This window comes from Bos grunniens, chromosome 11 (assembly GCF_055505025.1).
Source record: "Bos grunniens cultivar Pamir isolate PY7600 chromosome 11, Bosgru_T2T1.0, whole genome shotgun sequence".
In the NCBI taxonomy this organism is placed as follows: domain Eukaryota; kingdom Metazoa; phylum Chordata; class Mammalia; order Artiodactyla; family Bovidae; genus Bos; species Bos grunniens.
Window position 1 is genome coordinate 107,191,984 of NC_141175.1, and position 20,400 is coordinate 107,212,383.

The following is a 20,400-nucleotide window of genomic DNA, read 5'->3' on the forward strand; positions in this document are numbered from 1 at the left end:
GAGGGCGCGGCAGGAGGAAGTTCTCAGGCACTAATGGCTCCAGCACAAGCAGGCTCAGGGCCGAGAAGCCTTGGTTTTGGGGGTGGCAGTTGCCATGTAAACATCAGGTGGGATAAAATACAAAATAAACACAGCCTCATTGACCAGAAGAAATTCTTCTCTAGAGGTGGAGGAGGGGAGAATACAAAGATGGGGACACTGGGCTTTGGCAAAGACAGCAAACATGAGCGCTGGAGGCAGAAATACCCCGATTTGCACAGGCTGTGGGTTCCGCCCGGGCTCCTTGGCCCCCTCCACCTGGATAGGGAGGAGCAGTGTGTTGTCCCGTGTCCTTCAAGCCGCCTCCCCAGGAGCGCAGGTAACAGTTCACAGGCGCGCTCTCCTTCCCCGGCGGGAAGGTGGCGGGGCAGCCCCGCCGGACTTCCTGGGTAGTGTCTGCCCAGGTGGCCAGGCTGCAGCAGGCCCCTCGTTTTCCCCAATTTCCCCCTCCGCCTTCCAAAAGAAAACAGTTCGGCTCTAAGGCTACGTAGCCTTTGAGCTCTGAATGGGCTCTGCTAAATGAAATTTGGAAACAGAAAAAATAGATTTGAGGTTTGGCCAGACTTGGTGTGCACCATTACATCTGCAGTGTTGCCTTCTGAAACATTCTTCCAGTAAGAACTTAAACACTGTTTTCCAGGAGCTTGGAGCTGAGGCCATCTGGATCCTCCCACAGTCCCTGGATGCAGGGGGACTCAGACTGCTAATGTCTGTGCTTCCCAGCGGCGTGTCCCACCCAACCTCAGCAAAGCATCCAGTGTTCCCCTGCCTCCCAGTTCAAACTGTTTCTCCTTCCACTGGGGAGTGGAGGGCAGCAGATGAGGAGGGCTGCTGATTCTGAGTCACTGTTCTTGAGTGTTCTTGTACTCCGATAGCAGTTCTCGGGTGGAGAACTCGGTCTGAGTTCATTAAGTCCATCACGCGCCCACACTAGTCCTGACTTCCGAGTGCCGGGGAGGAAAACGTCCGCGCGCGCGCGCTCTCTGAAGTTGGACAGACCTGGATTTGAATCTCGCTTGCCGCTGGATGAGGTCAGCCTCAGTGTCCCCGGGCTGGAAAGGGGCGGGTCAGGAGCGACCCGGCGCTGGGATGGGCTCCGGGGCTCCGCACGCACGTGTGCGCCGCCTCGGCCGCCTCCCCCGCGAGGGCGCTCGGGATGCCGGCGCTCGTCCTCTGCGTCGCGCCGGGCCTCCTCCGGGAGCCGCGCGGGTTGGGCGCGCTCCCAGGCGCATTCCTGGCCGGGCAGCCCCTCCTCCTCGGCTTTGGCCAAGGGGCCGGCGCCTCCCCGCCTCGCCGGGACTGTCTCGTGCAGGCGGCAGCGGACGCTGGTGGCCGCGGGAGCTCCAGGTCCGCGCGCGGCGCACCTGGATCCGGGACTGCGCCTCCCGAGCGCGGCGGGCCGAGCTGCGCTCCCGGGCTCCCGCTTTCCTCCCTACCCGAGCCGATCCGGACCGAGCGGAGCCCGGTTCCCCGCAGGGGCGGCCGCGGCATCGGTTGGGACAGCCTCGGCGGGGGCAGCAGACCAAGTTATCTCCCCTTCCCAAGCGGAAAGGTTCCGGTTGGCAAAGATGGTGTCCAAGTGTCCCCGGGCGCTCTTCCTTCTGCTGCTCTTCCTCGCCTGCCCCGAATCGCGGGCTTCCCAGGTCAGTGTCCCTCCCGCCAGTTCCCTGATTCTGCTTGCAGGGGAGGCCACGCCGAGGCCGAAGGACCTTGGCTCGCCACATTCCACCGGAATGCTCGGGCCGGGGGCTTGGAGCCAGGCTGGGACTGGGGTTCCGTCCCTCATCTGTCATCGGATGCATCGCGGGCCGGGCGTCTGGGAGGACCCGGGCTGGTCTGAGCAGTTGGTGCGAAAGCCTCGGTCCGCTGAGGGAGAGAGAGACAGAGACAGACAGAGAGAAGGCTCTGCCTGAGAAGATCTCAGGAGACGTTGGTCCTCCTCGGGTCTCCAGAAGAGCTCCCCGCTCACCGGATTAGAGTAGAGGATGTCCCCTGCCTCCAACTTCCAACACTTAAATTTCTAACCGAAATATCCTTCTTCCCACCAACTTTAAAAACAAAACAAAACTTTTTTTTTTTTTTAAACACCAAAAACATTTTGTACTGGTGGTATAGCCCTGGTGGCTCAGATGGTGAAGAATCTGCCTTCTTCTATGTGGGAGCCCCAGGCTCTATCCCTGGGTGGGGAAGATCCCCTGGAGGAGGGCATGGCAACCCTCCACTCCAGTATTCTTGCCTGGAGAATCCCATGGACAGAGGAGCCTGGTGGGCTACAGTCCATGGGATCGCAAAGAGTCTGACAGGACTGAGCAACTAACATCATAATAGCCAATTTAGCGTGTGGCTCCCACCACCAACTTTCTTGGCAGTCCACAGCACTTCCCAGGCAGGGGTGGATGGGGAGGTGTCTGAAGCAGCTTCACTCTGAGCCTGGGGGACCTTAGATTTGGGACTAAGTTTCTTTCCCAAACTTATAGGCAGCTTTCCCTTAGGTTTTCTCTCCCTGACTTGTGGCTATTGGAATCCTGATGGATTTATGTACTTGAACAGATTCACTTTTACATTAAGCAGCAAGGATTGATAGTAAAAATTAAGATAAAAATGCAGATTAAAGGGAGTTCCTTGATGGTCCAGTGGTTGAGACGCCTCACGTCCAAAGCAGGGGAGCCATTTGGATCCCTGGTCAGGGAGCTAAGGTCCCACATGCTGCAGCAGTGCTGTAGAAAAAGAAAAAAGAATTCAGTTAAAAGTGCTCTTTCAAAGGTAAGACTCGACCTGCTGAATTCCAAGCCAGCTATCACCAGACTGGTTCTGAAAACCTGAGACCCCTCCATCTGTGACCACGTGTTCTATGAGTTGTGGGGCAGCTACCCTGACAATACCATCCACAGCAATAACAGTAATGGCAGTGCGCGTGTGTGTTCAGTCGCTCAGTCCTGTGTGACTCTTTGCGACCCCATGGACTGTAGCCTGCCAGGCTTCTCTGTCAGTGGGATTTCCCAGGCAAGAATCCTGGAGTGGGTTGCCCGTTCGGAAGGAAAGCTTGCTGACTGACGGATGAACGCCTGTTTCTTTGCTAAGCATCTCCCATGCTCTTTATTCTCAGAGCAGCCTTGTGAGTTGGGAACTGTCACCACCCCCATTTTGCAGACGAGGGAGCTGAGGCCCAGGGAGATTGTGACTTACTCAGGGTCACACAGCCTCACCTCTGTTTTTGGGCTCTAAGCCTTTGCCCTTCTCCACAGACTCTCACCCATGAACTGAATATCTGAACCAAGCAGGCATATCGGTGGCCACTTAGAAGCCCTTGGGATGCAGGAAGGGAGAATTTAGTTCAGACCAAACTTGGTCCATCTTAGTGTGGAAGGGGGTGAGGTGCCAGGCCGCAGAAGGTCCCCACAAGGAACCCACCAAGCAGAACAATAGGGTTGCCCATTGCAGATTACAAAACAGAGCCTCAGGCCCAGAGTGCGAAGCCAGGAGCACACGGAGGTGCATCTCTTAGTTGGGCCCCCACCCCGGGCCAGCAGAGGGGGCAGGGTAGACAGGATGCTGGGGGGGCTCTGTCCTGCTGTTACTTGCTCTCTCAAGGTTACCTGGATAAAGTGAGACCCTGGGCAGTTCTCAGATGTTTGCAGCTGCTGTTCAAATAGGGAAGTAAGCTCTTTCAGGCTGTGTTCTTGGGGGAAGATCTGGGTCCCATCCCTTCCCTGCCATGTCCAGGCTTCCTCAAATTCCTTATCCTCTAAACCTTGATTTCTTTACCTGCAAAAGCACCTGCCTCACTGGGCTTGGTGAGAGGGAAAGGGAGCAGAAGGGATTCTCCATGGAAGTTAGTTTAAAAAATCTAGTGAAACTGTCCTTTGCCCAAAGTCCTGTGTAGGTTGGGGAATCTCACCCCCAGTCCCTGTCTGGCTTTTCATCACATCTGTCCTGAGTCACTTTGAAAGACTTTTGAGATCTGCTGTTGGAGAACCGGTGGTCCTGGGAAAGGAGTGGAGGTTGAGCAGTGCGGGGATCCCATAAATGCAGGCCCTTTTTCAACACTGCTGCCCACTCTGTGGTCTCACCCTAGAAAGAGAGACAGCCTTGCAGGGGAGACAGGAAAGGAAGGGCACTTAACAAAGCCCCATGCCTCACCCTTCTCCCCCATGGTGGCCCTCAACCTCCTCAGTGGGATGCGGGTGCTGTAGTATTTCAGAATATTTCCCCCTCTCCCAAACCTCTCCTTGTGATCAATTGTCACAGGGTTCCAAAATGCACTGTTAGAGATTCATTCTTTTGACTGTCTACTCCCATTGGATACATTGCTTTTTGGAGTTTATTGGGGAAAAAAATGTCTCTAGTGTACATTTCCATGATTTTAACCGTAGAGCTATGCTCTATGCTTGGCCATCTCCACCACAGTCAGGAGCCAGAACGGTTCCACCAATCCAGAATGACATCATGATGCCCCTATGTAGGCACATGTCTGCCCACTGCAGCCCCTGGCATCACTGATCTGTTCTTCATCATTATAGTTTTTCATCTTCATAATGTCATATAAATGGAAGTAAAAAGTACATAGACTTTGATTCTGACTTCTTTAACTTAGTGCAATGTATCCATGTCATTCTGGGAATGCACAGTTCCTTCCTATTGCTGGGTGGTGCTCCACTGTGTGGACATATCACAGTCAGCTCAGCCATTGAACTTAATGACTCCCGTGCTGTCAATTCCAGTTTTCGGTGACTATGACTAGAGCTGCTATAAATATTCCCCATACAGCTTTTTGTGGAATGTAAACACTCATTTCTCTCGGGTAAATATCTAAGAGTGGGATTGCTGGGTCATTTGGTATCTTTAACTTTGTAAGAAGCAGCTAGGCTATATTCCATTCAGTTTTATCATTTTCAGGATCTTCCCTGGTGGCTCAGACAGTAAAGCGTCTGCCTACAATGCCTACCATGTGGGAGACCCGGGTTCAATCCCTGGGTGATCTCCTGGAGAAGGAAACGGCAACCCACTCCAGTATTCTTGCCCGGAAAATCCTATGGATGGTGGAACCTGGTAGGCTACAGTCCATGGGGTCCCAAAGAGTCGGACACGACTGAGATCCTTCACTTTATCATTTTACATTCCTACCAGCAATGCATAGAAAGCCTAGTTACCCTGCATCTTCACCAGCACGTAATATTATTAGGTTTGTTTATTTGTCTCCAAGTCACTCTAATGGGTATGGAATGATGTCTTGTTTTGGTTTAAATGCCCATTTCTCTAATGATTGGTAATATTGGCATCTCTTCATGTGCTTATTTAACATTTGGATAGTCTACTGGGTGAAGTGTCTCTCCAGGCCCTCTGCCCATTTTCCAAACGGGTGGTTTGTTTTCTTATGGTTAAGTTTTAAGTATTCTAATATTTTATATATTTTAATTAGAAATCGTTTTTTCAGGTGTGTGAGTTGCTAATATTTTCTGCAGCCTGTCTTTTTAAATTTTTATTAATTATTTTTTTATTTTTTAATTTTATATCAGAGTATAGTTGATTTACAATGCTGTGTTAGTCTCAGGTACACAGCAAAGTGATTTAATTATACATGTTCCTCTATCTGTTCTTTTTCAGATTCTTTTCCCATATGGATTATAACAGAGTATTGAGTGTAGTTCTCCATGCTCTACAGTAGGTCCTTGTTGGCTATCTATTTTATATGGAATAGTATGTGTATGTTAATCCCAAGCTTCTACTTTATCCCTCTCCCCTCACTTTCCCCTTTAGTAACCATACATTTGTTTTCTAAGTCTTTGAGTTTGTTTCTGTTTTGTAAATAAGTTCATTTGTATCATTATTATTTTTGGATTGTACATGTAAGTAATATCATATGGTATTTCTCTGACTTCATTTAGGATGAAAATCTCTAGATTCATCCATGTTGCTACAAATGGCATTATTTCATTCACTGCATCTTGTCTCAACAGTGTCTTTTCCAGAGGAAAGGTTTTTAATGTTGATGAAGTCCAACTGATTAATTTTTTATTTTTATAGATTTTGCTTTTGGTTTTAAATCTAAGAACTCTCTGACTTTGGATCATTAAAGTTTTCTCGTATGTTTTTTTTTTTCTAAAATTTTTATAGTTTTGCTTCTTTACATTTTGATCTGTGATCTGTTTTGAGTTAATTTTTATATAAAGTGTGAAGTTTATGTTAAGATACATGTTTTTAAAGGCAATTCTCAATTGAAGGGACTTCCCAGGAGGTAAAGAACCTGCCTGTGAATGCAGGAGATGTAAGACGTGTGGGTTCGATCCCTGGGTCTGGAAGATCCCCTGGAGGAGGGCATGGCAACCCACTCCAGTATTCTTGCCTGGAGCATCCAATGGAGCCTGGTGGGCTACCGTCCCTGGGGTCTCAAAGAGTTGGATATGACTAAGAACATACACATGTACATATGTGGCATTTTAATATTGAGTTTTCCAATGACATGAAAATTACATGTCTTTCCATTTATTTAGATCTTCCTTGATTTTTTCATCAGTATTTTAAAATTTTCAATGTGAATATGCTTTGTTAGATTTAAAATCTAAGTATTTCATCTTTGGAGCTATTTTAAGTAGTATTAGTTTTAAGATTTTTTCATTTCCAATGCTATATTCCTAGACTACGGAAATTCAGTGGGCTTTTCTATGTTGACACGGTATCCTATGACTTTGTGGAACTCACTTATTAGCTATAGGGATTTCTTTTTGTAGATTCCCTCAGATTTTTTACATAAACAATCAGGTTATCTGTCAGTCAGTCAGTCAGTTCAGTCGCTCAGTCGGGTCCGACTCTTTGCGATCCCATGAATCGCAGCACGTCAGGCCTCGCTGTCCATCACCAACTCCCGGAGTTTGCTCAGACTCACGGCCATCAAGTCAGTGATGCCATCCAGCCATCTCATCCTCTGTCGTCCCCTTCTCCTCCTGCCCCCAATCCCTCCCAGCATCAGAGTCTTTTCCAATGAGTCAACTCTTCGCATGAGGTGGCCAAAGTACTGGAGTTTCAGCTTCAGCATCATTCCTTCCAAAGAAATCCCAGGGCTCATCTCCTTCAGAATGGACTGGTTGGATCTCCTTGCAGTCCAAGGGACTCTCAAGAGTCTTCTCCAGCACCACAGTTCAAAAGCATCAATTCTTCGGCGCTCAGCCTTCTTCCCAGTCCAACAGGGGCAATTTTATTTCTCCCTTTTTTATACATGTGCCATTTATTTATTTGTTTAGCCTGATTACACTTATTAAACTTCTAATACTGTGTTGAGTAACAGCGGACATCCTTGCTGTGGGAAGGATGCGTTCAGCTTTTTTGTCTGTTTTTAAAATATTTATTTTATTTATTTATCTGGCTGCACTGGGTCTCAGTTGCAACATGTGGGCTCTAGTTTCCTGATAAGGGATGGAACCCAGGCCCCCTGCCTTTGGAGTGGAATGTCTTCGCCACTGGACCGCCAGGAATGTCCTGCATTTAGTTTTTTAATGTTAAGTGGGATGCTAGGCTGTAGATCTTTGTAGAAGCCATTTGTCAGGTTAAGGTTTTCTAGCCATAGCTTAATAGAGTTTTTATTATAGTTCAGTTCAGTTCAGTAGCTCAGTCATGTCCGATTCCTTGCAACCCCATGGACTGCAGCACACCAGGCTTCCCTGTTCATCACCAACTCCCAGAGCTTACTCAAACTCATGTCCATTGAGTTGGTGATGCCATCTAACCATCTCATGTCCCCTTTTTCTCCTGCCTTCAATCTTTCCCAGCATCAGGGTCTTTTCAAATGAGTCAGTTCTTCACATCAGGTGGCCAAAGTATTGGAGATTCAGCTTCAGCATCAGTCCTTCCAATGAATATTCAGGACTGATTTCCTTTAAGATAGACTGATTAGAACTCCTTGCAGTCCAAGAGACTCTCAAGAGTCTTCTCCAACACCACAGTTCAAAAGCATCAATTCTTCAGTGCTCAGCTTTCTTTGTGGTCCATCTGTACATGACTACTGAAAAAACCATAGCTTTGACTAGACAGACTTTTGTTGGCAAAGTAATGTGTCTGCTTTTTAATATGCTGTCTAGGTTGGTCATAGCTTTTCTTCCAAGGAGCAAGTGTCTTTTAATTTCATGGCTGCGGTCACCATCTGCAGTGATTTTGGAGCCCAAAAAAATAAAAGTCTGACACTGTTTCCATTGTTTCCCCGTCTATTTACCATGAAGCGATGGAACCGGATGCCATGATCTTTCTGAACATTGAGCTTTAAGCCAACTTTTTCACTCTCCTCTTTCAATTTCATCAAGAGGCTCTTTAGTTCTTCGCTTTCTGCCATAAGGATGGTGTCATCTGCATATCTGAGGTTATTGATATTGCTCCCGGTAATCTTTATTCCAGCTTGTGCTTCACCCAGCCCAGCATTTTGCATGATGTACTCTGCATAAAATTAAATAAGCAGGGTGACAATATACAGCCTTGATGTACTCCTTTTCTGATTTGGAACCAGTCTGTTGTTCCATGTCCAGTTCTAACTGTTGCTTCTTGACCTGCACACAGATTTCTCAGGAGGCAGGTCAGGTGGTCTGGTATTCCCATCTCTTTTAAGAATTTCCAGTTTGTTGTGATCCACACAGTCAAAGGCTTTGGCATAGTCAATAAAGCAGAAGTAGATATTTTTCTGGAACTCTTTTGCTTTTTTGATAATCGAATGGATGTTGGCAATTTGATCTTTGGCTCCTCTGCCTTTTCTAAATCCAGCTTGATCATCTGGAAGTCCATGGTTCACGTATTGTTTTTGCTAGCGTGTGAGATGAGTGCAATTGTGCAGTAGTTTGAGCATTCTTTGGCATTGCCTTTCTTTGGGATTGGAATGAAAACTGACCTTTTCCAGTCCTGTGGCCAGTGCTGAGTTTTCCAAATTTGCTGGCATATTGAGTGCAGCACTTTCACAGCATCATCTTTTATTATTGTGATATTATAGCATCATCACAGCATGTTTTATTATAAATGGATGCTAAATCTTATCACATGCTTTGTCTCCCTCAACTGATATGATCTTGTGGTTATTCTTCAGTCTGTTATTAAAGTGGATAACATTGATTGACTTTTTTAAATTGAATTAAAAACTTTAATTGTAGTATAATTGATTTACAATGTCATGTGATTTTCTAATTTTGAAACCAGCCTTGCACTCCCAGATAAACCCTAATTGAATCATGTCATCTTATACACCGTATATATTTCTGGATTCTGCTCGCTAATGTTTTGTGAGAATTCTTGTATCTTGTTGATGAGGGATATTGATATATAGCAGGGGTCAGCAAACTATAGCCCATGAAACATATCCAGCCCACTGGGGCTCAAATCTGGCCACGCTGATTCCCTTACACGTCAGCATCACTGCTTTTTGTACTACAACTGTACAGGTGAGTAGTTGCAACAGAGACTATGGGCTGCAAAGTTGGAAAATTTGACTCTCTGGCCGTGTTTCTACAGACAATTTGCTGACCCCTCGTATTTCTTTTCCTGTCTTTGCCTGGGTGCGTTACCATAACACTGGCTTCCTAAAATGAACTGTGAGTTGTCCCCTTCTTTCTGTTTTCCGGAAGAGACTATGTAGAGGTGGTGTCAGTTCCTCTCGCAGTGTTTGATAGAATTGACCAATGAAACCATGTGGGCTTGGAGATTTCTTTTCTGGAAGATTCTTAACTATGGATTCAGTTTGACAGGTACAAAACTCCTTCAGGTAGCTTTTTTTTTTTCTTGGGAGGGGATTTTTGGTAGTTTGTGGCTTTCAAGAAATGGTCCCATAGTCCTCTCTCTCTTTCTCTTGAGGCAACTGTTTTCAAATGCCCTGGAAATTATTCCACATTTCTAAGTAATTGATCTCCTGTGATGACAGATGAGTACTTTGTTCCATTGTTTGCTACAGAGCCAAGTAACCTACCATGATTAATTTTCTTTCTTGTGTAACTTTTTGGTTTTCCTCAAAGTTTTTCTCCTTTGCCCCATCCGTCCTCTACATGAGCACAGTAGTTTCCAAAAACCTCTTGCCTGGTCCCTATTCTGCCGGGCTCCTTGCCCCTGGATTCCAGTTTTGCTGAACCTTCTCTGGGCTCATAGCCCTGCGGCTACCCAGGGACTTTGGCCTGGACTGGAGTTTACGTTTTCTGGATCATATGCCTTCCTCTTTCTTGGCTTCTTCCCTTGTTTTTTTGAACACATTGTCAGGAAAATGATGATTTAATTCACTCTCCTTGTCTTTCCCAAGTCACTTTCGTACTGTAGACGTTACGCTTGTCCTTCTTTGAAACTTTAAAGCAGACAATGGTAGCACCATTATCCTCATGCTGTAGACAGGGAGCCTGATGCACCCGAGACAGTAGCAACTGAATCCTTGTATTAGGATCAGAGCCTGAGGGAGCAGCGAGAGGGAGGAAAGATGCCCCCACCCACCGAACCCCACTGACGGAGGCGGAGGGAAAGAAGGCGGCGCGGGTTCCGTGCCTACTCCCCGAATTAGATGCAGAAGGGTGGAAACATGGGAATTTGAACATGTTCCATCCTGGGGTAGTGTTGTTATCAAGCAGCGTTCTTGGCCTTCCCCAATCAACAGAAATTGACTAGAGCCCAGACAAGGCCAGACAAGGCTTTGTGGGGCCCTGCTGCAGCAGGTGGGATCAAGAACAAGTGACAAGTTCCCTTGCTCACTCACTCCCCAGGGGAATGGGGAAGCTTGTTCCTTATACGGGGGTGTAGGTAGGAGTGTGGCCAGGGGTCAGGTGGGAACGGTGGCTTAGGTGCTCTGCCCACCCCTCTGGTGGTGTGGAGTGCAGACGGCATGCACAGTACCCTGCTTTTGCTCCAGGCTCCTCAAAAGTGGCAGTCGGGCCTTTTGGTCTCTGTACCCAGAATTTGCCCCAGCTGTGCATGCACGCAGTTATTTTTAGTCTCATACAGCTTCTTTGTATTTCCCTACTCAAGGAGAGTTGTTTCCAGCGCTGCAGGGTCCCAGGTCCCAGTCTGTCTCAGTTGTGGTCAGTTTATCAATGTCAATTCTGTTGCCTATTTAGACAGATAACCTGGGGCGGCCTGGAGCCTTGGTTGGGATGGATTGTTGTTCATTTCGGACCTCACTGTGAAAGAACACCATGCTTGATTAGAGAGGTATCTGCCATGCTCGTAGCACCAGGAGTATTTGCCAACCCTGCTGCACAGTTTTATAACCAGTCCTTGTATTAGAGGGCTTCCCCGGTGGTGCTAGTGGTAAAGAATCTGAGTGACAAATGCAGGAGAGGCAAGAGACTTGGGTTCGATCCCTGGGTCTGGAAGATCCCCTGGAGGAGGAAATGGCAACCCACTCCAGTATTCATGCCTGGAGAATCCCATGGACAGAGGAGCCTGGCGGGCTACAGTCCATGGGGTCACAAAGAGTCAGACACAACTGAGCGACTGATCTGTTTTAGAAGGATACGTGGAGATGAACCACAGCTACTGGGATGTGTGAATCATTCAAATCGAAAATGAGTTATTTCATAAAACACATATTTGATGCCTGCCACGGTCCATGGGCTTCCCTGGTGGCTCGCATGGTAAAAAATCATGTGATTGATATGTGGGAGACCCGGGATCGATTCCTGGGTCAGAAAGATCCAACTGAAGAAGGGCATGGCTGCTCACTCCAGTATTCTCACCTGGGAAATCCCATGGACAGAGGAGCATGGTGGGCTACAGTCTGTGGAGTTGCAAAGAGTCAGACACGACTAGGTGATTGACACTTTCACTTTCACGGCCCATTCACCAAGAACTAAACAGACAAGGATCCTGCATTTGGTTCTGATCCAGCTGCTCTGGGTCTGGAACTGGCTGATCAAGTCACCAGTTTGAGCAGGACTCAGCTCAGCTGTTCTGCTCACGGGCTCCAGGCTCCACTCTCTAGGCCTGGGCTCCTCTTGGTCTGTGGACAGCTGCTGGGTTAGCCAGGGCTGGGTGGTCCAGGGTGCCTCTGCTCCATGGAGTCCCCCATCCTCCAGCAGGCTGGCCTGGGCTTTCTGCACTTTGGAAAGCGGCTGAGGGCTAAGGCCAGCAGGATGCACCAGACTTCTTGAGACGCTGGTCTGCCATGGAGCTAACATTTCGGTTTCAGTCAGGCAGGGTGGGGCCAACAGATCAGGAGACAGTGCCGGGGAAAAGATAGCATGTTATTAACACTTAGAGTTCTCGAGAGAAGAGGGTCACAGAGAAAACATCAGGCAGAGACAGGGATGGAAACTTTGGGAAAGCCTGTACTGGGGGTCTTGAGACAGGGTAAGAACACTAGAGTTAGGACTGGCTAGTTGGAATAATGTGAGCGAGATGGCAGTATAGGGCTGTTCCTAGTTGATGGACCCTGGGGTTGTTGGGGGGGCATGGCTAGGGTGGGGTGTTAGTGTCTCACAGGTGTCAGACCAGATAATCAGGGGGATGGGCTCAGCTTTGGTTGGTTTGCCACCTAAGGTGTGCTGGGCACGGGCAAGGAGGGTGTTGTGTTGTTTGCTGCCTCTAGGAATTTGCTAGCCACGCCGCCCCCCCACCCCCCTGCTGAGGAACAGTCTGTGCCAAGTCACACAGCCCCAGATGTCAAAACATCAGATTCAGAAACTAGACAATAAGGTTAATCCAGAGCCAGCCTTGGAACTGGTATATCGCTTCCAGTGTGTTCTGCTGGCCAAAGCAAGTCACAAGACCTGCCCGTATCCGGAGAAGGGAAAACAGATGACGACCCCCTGGATGGGAAGACCAGAAGAGCCTCTTGCAGGGAGGGCGAGATTGCCATTCTGCAGACCTTCATGAGTACTGATCCAGGGATTCACTCCCCACAGGCACAGGGTTTAGACAAATGGGTGGGCTCAGGGTGAGGATGGGTGACCGGAAGGCCATCCTGGCATTTCCCCTTTCTCCAGCAGCCTCCATCTTTCCTCGGCACCTTCAGGAGTGTGACTCTTTCCCAGTCCTGTCAAGGACTGCCCTGATCGCAGTGAAGAGCGGAGATCCCTTTGCTCCGCTGGGGCAGTTTCTAGCCCTCAGGGGCATTGGTCAGTGCAGGCTGAGGTGTGGACTGGAGGTGACCAGCTGGGGAAGGAGACAGTGCACTGGGTCCTTGGGCTGGGCTGGAGTCTTCCAGGTAGGAACTGATGCCCTCCTAGGCCTGCTCACCCTGGCGGGTCCTGTTTGACACCTGCCTTGATTCTTGGCAGAACCAGCCAGTGCCTGTGGAGCGCTCGCCCTGCCACTGGGGCACCAGTCCCCTTACAAACGGCCACCCTGACCTGCCTCCTTGTCAGCTGCCCCAGGAGTAGTGTCTGTCTGCTGAGTGGCACCGGAGACTGGATGATGCCCCTCATCAGCAGGGACAATGGCGGGACTGCCAGGTTTCTACAGACTTTCCCCAGGCTTATGCAGCCCTGGGGCCACAGGGCAGACTCCCTGGGTGGATAGGACCTTCTTTGTCCTTTCAAAGACTCCACCCAGTTTTTCCTGCTTCTTTGGGACTGCCTGAAACTTAAAATAAGGACATCACAGACTTTTTCATTTAAAAGAAAATTGTCATTTAGTTGCCCAGTCATGTCTGACTCTTTGCGACCCCGTGGACTGTGGCCCCCCAAGCTCCTCTGTCTGTGGAATTTTCCAGGCAAGAATACTGGAGTAGGTTGCCATTTCCTTCTCCAGGGGATCTTTCCGACCCAGGGATCAGGGTCTCCTGCACTGCCGGTGGATTCTTTACCGTCTGAGTCACTAGGGAAGCCTGTAACGCACGAGTACCTGCAGGCAAAAAAAGACAAAACACAAAACTACTTTCAGAAAAACATCAGACACCTTCAGTCATTTACACTGTAATGTGAAAACATACAGACTTGTCAGTATCAGCTTGGAGCTCTTTCTCTGACTGCGTAATTAGAGGTTTTACCTTCCCAGCAGGAATCTAACTAGTAAGATAATGTGCTCATTCAACAAGTATGTCTGGAGAGCCTGTCCTGCCAGGTGATGTCCTGGGTCTGCGGAGGCAGCCTGTCTGTGTTCCGGCTCCCACTCCTCCTGGCTGAGTGACCTGGGGCAAGTTCCTGCCTCCTGTGAGTCAGCGCTGTCCTCTGAGATCCCTGTCTCATGGGGCTATAGGAAGGACAACGTGAATGACACTCAAAGAACAGATCCCAGTACGTGCCTCGCCAAGCATGCAGAGAAAAACCAGACAGACCTGGAAATATCCAGCGGCAGACAGTGGAAATGGGGTGTGTCCTGGAGGGTGGCCAGGAGGCTGCCCCACACTCAGTAGGCAGGTAAGGGCTCCTCGAGAAGGGCGCTTCTAGTGAAAGTGGGAAGACTGACTTTCAAGGACCAGGGCCAGACTCTGGACAGAGCAAAGGGCCAGTGCACAGGCCCTGCGGTCGAAATGAACTTGCTAAGGTTTGTGGAAGCTAAGGGCTCCCCAGGTGGCGGTAGCGGTGAAGAACCTGCCCGCCAGTGTCGGAAACATAAGAGACCTGGGTTCGATCCCTGGGTCAATGGAGAAGATCCCCTGGAGAAGGAAATGGCAACCCACTCCAGTATTCTTGCCTGGAGAATTCCGTGGACAGAGGAGCCTGGGGGGCCACAGTCCATAGGGTAGCAAGGAGTTGGACAAGACTAAAGTGACTTCACATGCAGCACAAGGTGTGTGGAGAAACACAGAGGTCTGAATATTGGAACCCAGAAGGTGTCCGATCTGGGCACTGTTGGAGGTGGCAGGGCTTGATCACACAACGTTGGAAGCAGAATAATGCTCCCCCCTCCAAGATATCTATGTTCTTATCCAGGGAATCTAAGAATCTTACCCTGATTTTAGCCCAGCAAGACCCATGTTGGAGTTCTGACCTACCAGACTGTAAGATAATAAATGTGTTGTTTTAAGTGGCCGGATTTATGTTGATTTGTTAGAGCAGCAACAGGAAAAGAATCCACCCTGTCAGTGACGTGGAGAGGAGTCTGCCTTTATTTTCATGGGTGGGGAGCCACTGGCGGGTGGAAACAAGGAAGTGATGCAGTGTGGCCTCTGACCTCTGTCTTCGGGAAGCTTAGATTGCAGGAGGGCCCGGGAGGAGCAGGTGGGACACAGGTCCAGGACAGGATGGTTTTCATCTCACGTCTACCTGCTCACCCAGCAATGCTTGGGATTTTTCATTAGGGAGGGTAGAAAGATCTGAAAATACACCACATCTGTTATTCAGCCCTTCACAACCGTGCAGATGAATTTCTCTAAGGGCGGGACTTCTGAAGCTCCTCCTCTCACGCGTGGCCACGCCCACCGCGGCCAGCCCATCCTTCCCTTACCTTCCACCTGTGCTGGCGGCCAAGACCAGGCCCCCGTCCCCCTCCACCTCTTTGCATCAGCCCCAGGAGACCAGGTCAGATCCAGATTATTCACTTTCACAGGTCTCAGAAATCTGGGGTCATGTGTAAATGTGCACACGCCTGGGCCGACGTTCCCAGAAGGGTCTGTGCATGTGTGTTGGGAGAGGGCTGCTGGGGCACTGAGAGGGTCCTCTGGCAAACTGGGGCCTCCTCTGAGCCCTTCATCCTGGTTCTTTCGGGCTGAAGAAATGGGCACAGTGTGCTCTTCAGAGGGTGGACTGGACGCGGTGTGGCAGGGAAGGTAGCCCCACCATCCATCAGCCAGATACCCTGAGCCTCAGTTTCTCTAAGCTGTGAAATGGCTAGGCCATGGTGCCCAAATATTTGGTGAAACACCAGTCCTGATGAAGCTATTTTTTAGATGTGATGAGTGTTAATTGTAGACTTTGAGTAAAGCAGGTTACCTTCCATAAGGAGGGTGGGCTTCATCCCAAAGACTGAGGTCCTGGGAGAAGGAGGGCGTTCTGCCTTCAGACAGCCTTTGGACATGCAACACCAGCTCTTCCCAGGTCTCCAGCCCCCAACACTGCAGGAGCCAATTCCTTAAATCTCTCTCCTTCTCACTCTCTCACTACAGGAGATGTGCATATATTGAGTTGGCTCAAAAAATTCATTAAGGTTTTTCCGTAAGATGTTATGGAAAAATCTGAATGAACTTTGGGGCCAACCCAATACAATTGGTTCTCCTTGATTCTGTTTTTCCTGGAGAACCCTAAGATAATGGCCTTGGGCAACTGCCCCCTAAAATTCCCCCACTTCCCCCAGAAGTGTCCTTTCTTTCCTCTTCAGTGTGGTTGCTGGGTCAAGGTCACAGGGATGAGAAAAGTCAGGGAGTTATAACCTGCTTCTGATTTGGTCTAAAGTTAAAAAAAAAATCTTTCAGAGAAAAAAAACATGTGTGAATTCTACATGACTCACATGCAGAGGGCCTCAAGCCTTGGCTAGCAGGCACACGCTTGGCAAGTGTGCTCTATCCTTTCATAGACCTAAAGTCATCAAAACATCTGTGTTCCCATTAACAACATGCTGACGTGACGCATAGCTGTGGCTTAGAGGAAACCAATACAAGACAGCCCATCCGAGGTCCAAGGGGTCATCTGCAGCCGCCTGAAGGGGCCTGGGGTTCTGTTGTCACTGAGGTGGCTTTTAGAAATAGTCTCCTTGCCAAGACTGATGTGAGGATGGCCATCAAGCCAGGTCACGTGAGAACAGAGCCTCAAGGACACCTCCACCCACCAATCTGGCATGCCCTGGCACTTCAGTGCTTTGAGAACTGGGCTTCACTTGTAAACTGAGCCCAGGCGGCAAGGAGGCCTGGATGGGGTGGGAGGGTCCACCCACCGAGTTCTGGCACGGGGCTGCAATGAGCTGGGCACACAAACTGTCTTTGTCTGTGTCCAGCCCTGGGCCAACAGGTGGGGTCTCTGAGCTGCTTAGTCTCCCAGGAACAGGAGTGTTTAACCTCTGAAGTATCCCCACCAGATCCATCAGAATGAATGTTGTAAGAGGATGAGTTGGAAAGAAGATAGGCAAGACTTTCCCTGGATGTGGCGTGGGGTAGATGGAGTACAGTTCTTTGACCTCCTTGCTTCCAGAAGCCTTAGACCCAGCCCCCTCCCACCTGGCTGTCAACATTGGCTGGTGTGTTCTGGAACCATCTCTGCCACCTCCACCCCAGCTCGGAAAGAGCGGGTGGAATGACTGCTATTGCTACTCCTCTCTCTGCTTCTGGTCTTCTCTGCAAACATCACACTCGGTGTTTAAATTCACTGGAAGGCCCAGTGCTCTGAAGGAGACTTTGATATCAGAAATGGGAAATCTTGATCTTCTTCTCCTCGAGGATGGGAGAGTTTCACTGAATGTCTTTTCTTGGTCCCATTATAAATAATTTATTAATTCACAGAAATGAGAACTAATTTTCATTATTTATTGTCAACAGCCTATGCCAAGCATGGATGGAGACCAGTATTGAAAGGATGCAAATTTAGGCCATTTGAGGAGCTCTTTGAGAAGAATATTAAAAGTGAGGGTCCTAGGGACTTCCCTGGTGGTCCAGTGGTTAAGACTGGGCTTCCAGTGCCGGGGGTGCGTGTTTGATCCCTAGTTGGGGAACTAAGATCCCATATGTGCACGGTGTGGCCAAACAGTAAAAATTTTAAAAAGTGGGGTCCTGGAAGAGACCTGGGAAAGTGGGGGCCCTAAGATAGGCCTTCCTTCCCTGGTGTGGACCCCTCTCTTGTCGGCCCCATCCAGACTTGACCTTCACCCAGTCACAGCCTTGGTGAGCCTTCCCACCTAAGTGGGAGGTTCTTTTTCACAGTTAGGGTCTGGGACCCTGAGATGGGAAGCCAGCAGTCGCCATGGCGGGGCCAGGCTGAAATGCAGGTGGGTGACACCAGATGGTCCAGCCTGTTTCTTGTCCCGCAGCCTTGCAGGCCCTTGAAGCCCCTCAAAGCCCCCTTGCCTACGTTTACAGAGAAGGAAATGGTCTGTTCCCCTGTGTGGCTTCTCTCGGCCGAAAGCACATACTGATGATGGGCATGGGAGGGGAAGTGGGCAGACAAACGGAAGTGGACCGAAAAGAACACAGAGGAACCGAAGCAGACTGAGGTGCAGGGTCTGACTTTTGCTCTGTTCGTTGGTGTGGAAACCAACAACTTGGAGCCAAGAATAAAGAACTAAACGCGGGGCCTGCATCCGTGGTCCAGCAACTGTCAGGTGACACCTTTGCGTGTGTGAGTGTATATCTGATCCAAATGTTAAAACCACACTAAACGTGAACAGTGGTTGTCTGTGGTCATGGGACTTGTCCTTCGTTCTGATGTGTTCTTCTGGATTTTGAGTGGTTTTGCAGAAAGTATGCTTTATTTTTCTGACCAAGCAAATAGACAAAGTTTTCTCAGTTTGACAAGGAGGGATGCTTAGGTTCTCAGCCCCCACCTCGTGACTTCACTTGTCCCCGTATGTCCATATAATGCAGACCTCTTGAGCCCTTGACTCGATCTGAAGGTTTCTAGCCTATCCCCTGCTCTGCAGATGAATTCAGTTATGCCATTGCTGAGGTCCCTACAGGCGACAGATTCTGAGCGTGGTGCCCATGGGCTCCATTTCTAGCAATTTGGGATCAAGGAGCTGGCCTGTTAGTAGCAGCGGCTGCATAAACCCATTAAACCTCAAGCAATCATTCTTTCCACTGCTCTGGCACCCTGGTTCAGCCCCTGCCAAGCTAGCTTGCCAAGAGGACAAGGATCTCCCTTTTTTTCCCCTTGTGAACTTTATTTTTCCTCCCTCTCCCAGTTTTATTGAGATAAAATTACATAATATAATATAAATGTGTGATAGCATTGTATTAGTCCAAGATATGGGGCTTCCCCAGTGACTCTAGTGGTAAAGAATCCGCCTGCCAGAGTAAGAGATGCAAGAGATATGGGCTTGATCCCTAGGTCAGGAAGATCTCCTGGAGGACGAAATGGCAACCCATTCCAGTGTTCTTGTCTGGAAAATCCCATGAACAGAAGAACTGGGCTGGTTACAGTCCTTGGGGTCGCAAAGAGTCAGACTCGAATAAGCACACACGCACACCACACGGTCCAAGGTATATACAAAACAATGATTTGATATACATATATATTGTGAAATGATCACCACAGTAAATTTAATTAACACCCATCACCTCACATAGTTGCAGTTTTTTTCTCATGATGGGAGCTTTTGAGATCTGTTCTTTTAAGAGACTTTCCTGGTAGTCTGGTGGTTAAGACTCTGTACTTCCAATGCAGGTCCCACAGGCTGCATGGCCAAAAAAAAATCTACTCTCATCAACTTTTAAAAAATTCATTAATTTATTTACCTTTGGCTGTGCTGAGTCTTCACAGCTAGTGGACATTAAAGTTGTTCGCATGTCTTAGCTATTGAAAATAACACTGCAGTGGGCATGGGAGTGTATATTACCTTTTCAAGATATAACTTTGTTTCCTTTGGAATTCCTAGATCAATTCAGTTCAGTCGCTCAGTTGTGTCCGACTCTTTGCGACCCCATGGGCTGTAGCACGCCAGGCCTCCCTGTCCATCACCAACTCCTGCAGTTTACCCAAACTCATGTCCATGGAGTCTGTGATGCCATCCAACCATCTCATCCTCCGTCGTCCCCTTCTCCTACCTTCAATCTTTCCCAGCATCAGGGTCTTTTCAAATGAGTCAGCTCTTTGCATCAGGTGGCCAAAGTATTGGAGTTTCAGCTTCAGCATCAGTGCTTCCAATGAATATTCAAGGCTGGTTTCCTTTAGGGTGGACTGGTTGGATTTCCTTGCTAGATCATATGGTAGTTCTATTTTTAATTTTTTAAGTAAACTCCAATCTGTTTTCCATTGTGGCTGCACCAATTTACTTTCCCACAAACAGGGAATGAGGGTTCACATTTCTCCACATCTTCACCAATACTTGTTATTTCTTGTTTCTTCTATAATAGCCATTCAACAGGAATGCGGTGATACTTATTGCGGTTTTGATTTGCATTTCTCTGATGATTAGTCATGTTGAGCATCTTATTATTTACCTGTTGGCCATCTTTGGAATGTCTTCTTTGGAAAAACTATTCAGAACCTCTGCCCATGTTAAAATCAGGTTTTTGTTTCAGTTCGGTTCAGTCACTCAGTTGTGTCCAACTCCTTGAGACCCCATGGACTGCAGCATGCCAGGCTTCCCTGTCCTTCACCAACTTGAGTTGGAGCTTGCTCAAACTCATGTCCGTTGAGTCAGTGATGCCATCCAACCATCTCATTCTCTGTCACCCTCTTCTCCTCCTTCCTTCAATCTTTTCCAGCATGAGGGTCTTTTCTAAGGAGTTGGTTCTTCACATCAGGTAGCCAAAGTATTGTGTTTTTTTCTTGTTTTTTGCTCTTGCATTATATGAGTTCTTTGCATATTTTGGATATTAACCCCTTGTCAGAA

General features: G+C 48.6%; 1 protein-coding gene across 7 annotated transcripts in view; it reads left to right on the top strand.

Moving 5' to 3' along the window:
- Positions 1–679: 679 nt before the first annotated feature.
- Positions 680–20,400, top strand: part of FBLN7 (fibulin 7) — a 57,680-nt gene continuing 37,959 nt past the window's right edge. For 5 of the 7 annotated variants that reach the window (XM_086328339.1, XM_086328340.1, XM_086328338.1 and 2 more), the window contains exon 1: positions 1,335–1,682. In XM_086328339.1, coding sequence (XP_086184465.1) covers positions 1,608–1,682 — 75 coding nt within the window. In that variant the 5' untranslated portion in view covers positions 1,335–1,607. Of the gene's footprint in view, positions 1,071–1,334; positions 1,683–20,400 lie in introns of those variants that run through there. The other 2 variants (XM_086328342.1, XM_086328343.1) reach the window with 1 other exon arrangement.